The sequence below is a fragment of the Aulonocara stuartgranti genome (genome assembly GCF_965226115.1).
Source record: "Aulonocara stuartgranti genome assembly, chromosome: 6".
Taxonomy (NCBI): Eukaryota; Metazoa; Chordata; class Actinopteri; order Cichliformes; family Cichlidae; genus Aulonocara; species Aulonocara stuartgranti.
The window spans coordinates 12,147,778-12,156,621 of NC_138944.1; the positions used below are offsets into that span (position 1 = coordinate 12,147,778).

The window sequence follows — 8,844 nt, forward strand, 5'->3', positions numbered from 1 at the left end:
AACTTGTGTCTTTTTAAAGTTATAGTACTTCATCCAGACGGTGAGTTAGATGAAATAATAAGTAATTTGTGAGGAGGAGATTTCTTTCTGTTTCTGTTCCCACAGTTCTTCTTAACTTTATTTCTGTATTTATATTAATTAGTTTGTGTGTGTAATCTATTTTGAATCCGATTTTGTTGACTGTAACAGAAGCACAGTAGTTGTGCATGCTTTAACAATTCAATTAAATCTTGAGCATCAAAATTAATTCCGGTTACAGGTCGCTGTGCAAGCAACACTGTGGTTTAAAAGCTGCCTGCCTGCTTCCTTAATGTATTATCTATAACACATAGCCAATTATATACTGAAGCAATCCTATTAGAGTGATATGTATGGACATAGACCATCCATGTGAGAGAGCAAGAGCAGAGAGATGGAAGGAAAGAGATGAGGAGAAAGGCCTGAGAACATGTTTCTTGTTTACCTGGCTCGCATGGGTCCACTGTTGTTATTTACAGCTACTCTAACAAAACCCATAATAAAATGAGGGCTCGGAAACGGATGGCGGGCCTCCCCACTCATCAGCAGTGATGTCACAAGCCAAGATTAGACCAGACCATATGGCACGCTGCCTGCTGTCACCTCTAATCCTCTGCTGCCATTCCAGCATCTATCTATCTATCTATCTATCTATCTATCTATCTATCTATCTATCTATCTATCTATCTAGGCTAGGTCCTTTTCTCTCTGTCATGGGGCGCATAGAGATAGTTTTGTTTTTGTTCTTTCACAGTGTCAGTCCATCTGTGTCTGCCACTGCGTCTGTTTCACTGTCTGCGCGTTTGTCATATTTCTGTTGTTGACTGCTGCTCTGTTTTGCTCTGTTAGTTCCCACTCATTCATGCAGCAGACACAACATGATGTAACACCTATTTGTTAGGTTCATTTACCCAAAGAGGCTGTCCGTGTCCCATCTTTACATTATGTACGGCTGGTTTGTTTCTGGATTTAAAAAGTGGTATACATAACACTTGACTAATTTCTATGCTTTTCTCATCTTTAGCAGATTCAGAAAAAACAACAAAGTCACCAATGAACGTATTCTACTTCAGGGTGTTGGTTCTTCTTTTGCATGTACTCATACACCAAGTATGACATACATTCAATCCAAAAAGGTTTCGGTTGGATTAAGGGCTGCAGACAGTCACAGCTACATATTGAAATCCAAATGTGCAAATGTAAACAAAACTCATACACAGTCCTGAGCAGTGTGTCAGGATTGTTTGCATGTCATGTGAGTGTAGGCAGTGTGACGTTTAAACTTGTTAATTCATTTGTGGGATTAGGATTTTAAGACCAGGGATGTTGGGAGGATATAACGCTGGTTCACTGGGTTTTACATGGTAAGCGGAAGTTAGAGGTTGTGTTTGTCAGCTACTTTGTCTGAGCTCTCTATGACATTCCCTACATTGCTGAATACTACATGGAAGATTATTCTCACGTAGCCTTTAGAAAAAAAGAAAACAAAACAAAACTCTTCTTTAGGTATTTACAGTAGAGTAGGTGTGTTACTCACAAACATGCACCGTATGAACCGTTTTCTTTTGCTCTTGGTGTAAATGTTGTTACTTGTAAGCCTTGTGATGAGTTATGTGAATTTGTTTTGCATTTATTTCTTAATTGTTTGGCATATTTTTAAAACTGCATTTGAAGCTCTCAGCTCTAAAGATGTAGTTTAGACCTACTTTAGAGCTGAAGTTTACTACAGTATGACATTATTGGAATGTCTTTAGTATGTCCACAGATCTGCAAAGACCCCTGCATAATGTCGAAATTAATCAATACTTGAAAAATTACTTTGGGTACAATCAGTGTATCATTTGATTTTAAATATCTTAAAGGTACTTGTTTCTTAGAAATAGTAAATAGCAGCATAATTTTTAAATCGTTTTCTTTACAACTTGTGAAAATGAAGAAATCATGCAGATATAGCGTTGTAAATAAACAAAGTAGTAGTGTAAAAAAAAACATAGAGTAATATATAACTTAAAGATTTTATAGTAACTTGTTGTTATCTATCTGCCTGTAAGTTACTGAGAAATTTACTGCAGTTTTACTGAATGTTGCTTCCCCATTGAACTTTACTTACTGATAATTATGTTAGGTAAAAAACTACACTCAAAATCGAGAACAATAACATGGGAAATTTCGCCACATTACGCAAAAACTTGTGGGGAGTGTTATGAAGTGCTACCTCTGTGTGATAGCATTTTGCTTTGACAACATTTGAGATATCAGTTAAAGCAACTGAGAAGAATTCTTTCTGGATATTTGATGTGATGGGTTTGGTGCGGACTTTTGTCATTCTGCTTCCACTTAATTGATACCAACATTCATTGAAATCATTTCATATTCATATAGCACTTTTGTAGTCTTACTGACCGCTCAAAGTACTTCAGACTACATGTCACATTTAACCATGCATTCATAGAGTGGGCTACTTTGTTCACTCTGGTGAAAACATTCAAACTCCTCAAAGAAAGGCCCCAGCAAGGGTATGAACCAGGAACCTTCTAATCCAGAGCAGCAGATATAATCAGATTTCACAGCTGACTCACAATTGCGTCTCTTGTTTTTCTCGGTTTAAGGTCGCTTAATTGTGTCCTGTAGAGGAAAATCATGTTGGATAAACTGCTGCAGGCAATAAAAAAACATTAAAAACACATGAAAAGGGCATACTTTTACGGGAAAGCACAGCTCTAAATTGCAAAAACAACTACATGATGTTTTTGTTAACAAGTTTAGCTGAAAAAGAGGAAAATGAATACTTATAATGCTCATACTTAACTAAGCTTTAATTAGTCAGACAAAAGAAAGCAGTAAAAGGTTAATGAAATGATAGTTGCACCTCTATTTCAGACATTTTGTATGGTTGTCGTTTAATAGGCTGGCTTTAGTAAGGTGCACATTTGTGTTGCACTCGTATTTCTGGATGTTATGGTTGATATCCTTCCTCCAAAACACTTCATCTTTTTTTGGCCGTGTGGGACCCTTTCGTTTTATTTTGTGCAGTGAGCTGTAGGGTCATCCCTTTAAAGCGTCTGCCTCTGTGTCCTTTCAATGGTCACTGAACACGAAGTGGAACCTGAAAATAATGAAAGGACAGGTGTAGGTGCAGGCAGAGGACACTCTGTGAGTAATGGCTGAATCAAATTCACCGCAGTTGTAATCGGGGTGTCGTGTTTACAAGGGCCGCGGGAGGAGTCACACAGTCGAGTCAGAGCTGTGGGCGTGTTTTCTTGCCATCGCGCCGCGCCGGTGTCCATATATGGTTCGTGACGTCTTGCTCCGGAGGTTCCATTCACATAAAACTGATCGGCAGGAATCCCCTTGGAGGAAATGTAGGCACTGGCGCGGGCACTTCTCTCGCCCGTATTCAGGAGTAATCAGTTGAATTTTTTAGGCAATAAAAACAAGTCCAACAAATCAAAATGAAGGTCTCTAGCATAGACTGCCGGCGTCTGAGGAAAATCATCAGGAAGGAGTATGGAAGCTGCCTTATTGTGGACTGTCGACCTTATTTTTCATTCACGAACTCTAATATCAAAGGCTCAGTCAATGTTAATCTTAACTCAGTGGTAGTCCGGAGATCCCGAGGAGGACCGGTGCCCCTGCAGTTTGTCATCCCGGATGAGAGAGCTCTGTTTAGGCTTCGGGAAGGGAGCATTTCGGCTATAGTAGCGCTGGATGACCGGACGTCCCACTGGCAAAAACTGAAAAAGGACAGCGTAGCTCAAATAGTAATAAACACCCTGTCACATCTTGCGAGCGGGGCCAACATCTGTTTCTTGAAAGGTGAGAGATTTGGCGAGATGAATTATTTTAATATAGACAAAAAGAAAAGTCGGAAAGTTGTTGTTTTTTTTTACTAAATAGACCTTTTAAAAAGCCATTAAGGCAACTCAGTTTTATATTTGTTTGTTTTTATCATTTAATCTATTTTATTTTATTTCATAAGAGTTTTGAATTCGTCCATATTTTTATTTGTGGGGATATAAATTCAGAGTCAGTTTTATATCTTTTATGGCTTTGTATGTTGTTGTGGCACAGACTTAAAGATGAAATCTTTTTTATTATTATGACAAATTGTAAATATTGTTTGTTATAATCTAAAATGTATCCTTATAATTGACTAAATGAAATATTAAGAAGTTATTGTGATTTTATTTCAAAAGGAGACGAAAGGGCAGAAAGAAACCTTTAATATTTAATCTTAGTCTATTTTTTCCCTGATAACACTGGTACTGTTCGGGGCAGTTCTTCGCCCCTTTTGCCTGTGTTAAGAGTAGCCGACATTTTCTTTTACTTCTTGGACATACTGTAGATGTCCTGCGTGCGTCAGTGGAGCGGATGAGTCAGTGCGAGAGAAACGCCAGCAAATTGGTGGTGCAATTGCTTTCGTTGATAAAACGAAGAATTTCACCCCTCCCTATCCGCACTACCTCTTTAGGCTAAACAAATCCCCCGGGGTTTGTGTTTAAACACATCCATCTCCGTCTGTCACTTGTGCGTCCTTCAGAATGTTGGCCTAAATCGATTACCGGTCCTTCGCTGCGGGCTCCTGTAATTAATTACGCGTCTGTAATCAGGTTATAGAGGTTATAATCCGGTGCTAAGTCTGTTTCATAAACGCTGCCATTTCACAAGATTTGTGGTGTTGGTCGGAGGAGGCAGAATTATTGTAAGCTCATTTATTAAAAGTGTGTTTGTTTGTTTTTGGGGTTTTTTTTGACTGCTTCTCTCAGGAGGATTCGAGAATTTCCACTCTCAATACCCTGAACTTTGCACTGAGGTGAAAACCATTGACCAGAGCGGAAGTGAAACCGAGAAAAGAGTCAGCAACCACAGCGAGAAGCTTTCACACCACAAACCAGATTATGATCAGGTATGGAAACACCCTTTAGCGTACAATGCAGTACTTCCCACCATCTCTCCTACAGGACCACGGGGCACAAAGCCACTGCCAGTTTTTTTTTTAAACTTAATCTAAAAAGATACATACACACAGGCACGCTCAACGCATGCTGACATCAGAGAATTTTATTTTTGGCACATCAAAACATTTTCTCAACTTACATATGATATTATATGACCTTCGCTGCTCCCCGGTCTTTTTATAAAGACAGCATGATGCCCAGCTGATATCAGGACACCCCATAGAAAAGACAGCCTTTCATCCCTGACCTTTCTGCTATTATTTCCACTGACCAAATAGAAAACATGTGGCTAGTTTAGATTTCAAAGAACACTGTTGTGCCTGGTTGATGCATTATGGGCTCTTTCAATACCGGGGAATTCCTCTAGCATCCTGCGTCCATTTTGTCTGCAAATGACTGTAATGATCGGCTGGCAGGTGTTTGGATGTTCCTGCTTGGACAATGGTTGTGTCATAGCAGATGGATAAATCTGGCGATCGAAGCTGTGTGTCGTGAGCTTGACTCATGTCTCCGCTTTCTCCCTCTTTTCCTTCCTCAGGGTAAACCAGTAGAGATCCTGCCTTTCCTCTACCTCGGTAGTGCCTACCATGCCTCCAGACAGGATTATCTCAACGACCTTCACATCACAGCCTTGCTCAACGTGTCACGCAGGGACCTGCAGCCGGCCAAGGGCCACTATGACTACAAGTGGATCCCTGTGGAGGACAGCCACATGGCCGACATCAGCTCCCACTTCCAGGAGGCAATAGACTTTATAGGTGAGTTGAGGAGAGTAAATGCATTTAACTGTTGATTTCTGCTTCACAGGGTTTGCCTTGAGATGTTTTGCTATCTTAGAATACGGCTGACTCACTAATGCTCAAACCAGCTAGGAAAGGGAATAAATAGACCAACATTAGATGGCTGCTTTTCCGGCCACAAGATCAGCCTCGGTCTATATGTATTTATAATTCAGCTTCACCCCAAGGAGTCTCAAAAATACCCACGCTGAGTGAGCGAGATATCTATACATGGATGCATTTATTTTTGAAATGCGTCTTTGTCTTCAAATAGCCTCCCTTTATCGGTGCTGCTCACCTGCTGCCATTCACAAATAGAGGGCTATAAGAAACCCGGCTGTAATCAGTTTAAGTTAATCGCCAGCCTTCAATCCCCCGCCAACATATACTGCCTGTCTGCTTTCATTCAGGATTTGCTCACTTCCCCCGTTCCCTTCCGACCTCCCCCCCTTCTTTCCTTGAAAAAGACAATCCCATGCTGGCCAAATCACATGGTGCCGGGTGTGGCCAGTCAGTGTGACAACTGGGTGAGCTGTACGTGTTTAGTAATGACCGGGTGTAGGAGGCTGGGGGCTGGCTGGCACACACACATACGTGCATGCATGCACAACAGCATTGTTTATGATGGTTGGGTGGAGGATTAATGACAGCTACACAATGAGGGAGGACATCAGTTTTTTTGTTAGCAAGAGGGACTCATTGGTGGACCTGTGGCCAGCAGGGCAGCAAATGTGTTACAGAGGAAAAGAGAGTGCGTGGGAGGGAGAGAGGTGTCGGATAATAGCAGCAACAGCAAAAGATGTACAAAATGTGCTGGCGGCTATTTATATCCAGGCATAACCAAGGACAAAGCTTACCCACAAGCAGCTTGGCTGACCTGTATTAGCTGGATAGTATTGTGCACTGTTTGGGGATGCAGCCTACATTTAGGGTGTGTTTAAATATCTTGTCCATTACATAAGGCAGTTTTAGCCTACATTCAAAGAGGGCCTCAACATTTCATCAGGCACGCTAACTGATTAGACACGGGCTGCTGGTCTCATAAAATCAATCAATAAATCGGAAACCCTTCCGACCAAGCGGGTGATGTAAACCGGAGAGGAGAAAATAAATATTATTGACCTCGTGGATGAAAACAGCGGTTGAAGCATGCCATGACATCTCCAGCCAAAGGACGGTAATTAAAACACCCACTGCTGCTGCTGCCCCGCTCTCATAGCACCCTCCTCTCCAGATGAAGGTTCATTATTCATTCATGTGGTTTTATCGGGAATCAGAGCAGTCAGAAATCAGTCATTCTCCTTCATAAACGCACAGAAGTGGCCCTTAATGTTTCTGCTTAGTGGACGAGGTGATGTGTAGGTGTCGTTACCGGCTCGTGGAACTAAGTGTCAATATGTAGATCAGACTTAGATGCGAGACAGAAAAGAAGACATGTGGGTGTTTGCTTCTAAGAATTCTTGAAACGTGTTGCGAAGGACATTTAGACAGATGTGTGAAAGTGAACTCGTGTGTAGGCCTTAAAACATACTGACGAGTATGTAGGAGCGAGGCGGCTCCAAATTAGAATACACTTCTCTCTGCCACAGCGAACACCACAGCAGCACCCAGCACCCCCACAGTGGTGCAGCAGAAAACAAATCACATGTACAGCTGCACTCTGTGACTAAGTCAAGCCTCCCACGTGCCTCTGTGTGTGCCACTTACAGTAGCAAATGACGTGTGCTCATTTCGTTCTACAAAATAAATGTGGCAAACTAGATGTTCATGAGAAAGAAAGAGAGATAAAATATTTGGGGAAAAGTGTTCCTATAATATAGTGAGAGTGATCGACTAGACAATAATAGCCCAGTTAAATTTCTTTCCTGTTCCAAACTCCTGATTTGAAATCAGTTTGATGTGTGGTTTTCTTATGCTGATGATTAAAGAAAGAGAAATATGTCACTGTCTCACCAGATTCCTCCCTTTTTCTTCCAGATCATGTGAAGCAATCAGGGGGGAAGGTCCTGGTACACTGCGAAGCAGGCATCTCTCGCTCACCTACCATCTGCATGGCCTACATCATGAGGACCCAGCAGCTGCGGCTTGATGCAGCCTTCGACATCATCAAGCAGCGCCGGGCAGTCATCTCACCAAACTTCAGTTTCATGGGTCAGCTGCTTCAGTTTGAGTCCGAGGTGCTGTCCAATGCACCGGTTCATGCTGCCACACCTGAACCGGCCACGCCCTGTGTCTCGGAGTCCGCTTCCTTTTTTGCCAATGACTTTGCCACTACCTTCAACACCAAAAACTTTGAGCCGTCTGTGTTCACCCTCCCTACCTCTTGCCTGCAGTCCCCAGTCCACCACCAGTTCAAACTGAGCCCAATAACTGCACTGCCTTAAAATAAACTGTGACTGCTTGTAGTCTTACTTGAAAATATAAAAATCAACGCTCTCTCTGTGTGCCTCCGGCAGAGCAGATAGACTGGAGATCAGCCACAGACACAAAGAAGAGTCAAAGACAACTGTATTCATAATAGGACTTGAAGCCTATGAAATCCATGGGCTACAGACACTGATGCTTTTTTCCTGTCTTCTGAACTGCAGCGATGAAACAACACAGCACAGTGATAAACTGCAATATACATGCCTTAGGTTGATATTGTGATTCATTTGCCTACTCACAAACATGGTCAGGCATTTAAACCTAATTTATTTGAAAATGATGGTCCGTTTTTTCAATAATGTGGATACAAATATGTGTTTAATAAATGTTTTCACTGCAAAAAACATTGTTGCCGTGTAATCTTTTATTGTGCATGTGGCAAATGCCCTTTTTCATTCAAGCCAACATAAACATGTTCATAAAAACAAGACAAAGGAATGACCAATATTTATGGGTTTAGATAATAAATCCTGTCTAGACAGGCATAAATGCAGCAGTAGAGGCAATAGTGACACCTACAGTGGCTTAGAGCTGGCCCTTGTGACTAGAGGTATATTTAGATCAGAAGCCTTGCATGTATTTCGTACCTATAGTCGCCTTCCACACAGCCGTATTTTTTATGCATAATCTATGAAAGCGATGAAACTTGTCGCTTTCATAGA

At 41.5% G+C, this 8,844-nt stretch overlaps 1 protein-coding gene across 1 annotated transcript; it reads left to right on the top strand.

Annotated features, from left to right (window-relative positions):
- The first annotated feature begins 3,346 nt into the window (after positions 1 to 3,346).
- On the top strand, positions 3,347 to 8,526 carry dusp5 (dual specificity phosphatase 5). The gene is made up of 4 exons (XM_082536122.1): positions 3,347 to 3,834; positions 4,785 to 4,924; positions 5,515 to 5,734; positions 7,733 to 8,526. The coding sequence occupies exons 1-4, from the start codon at positions 3,471 to 3,473 to the stop codon at positions 8,137 to 8,139; spliced, it is 1,131 nt and encodes a 376-aa protein (XP_082392248.1). The 5' UTR covers positions 3,347 to 3,470; the 3' UTR covers positions 8,140 to 8,526.
- Positions 8,527 to 8,844: the final 318 nt, after the last annotated feature.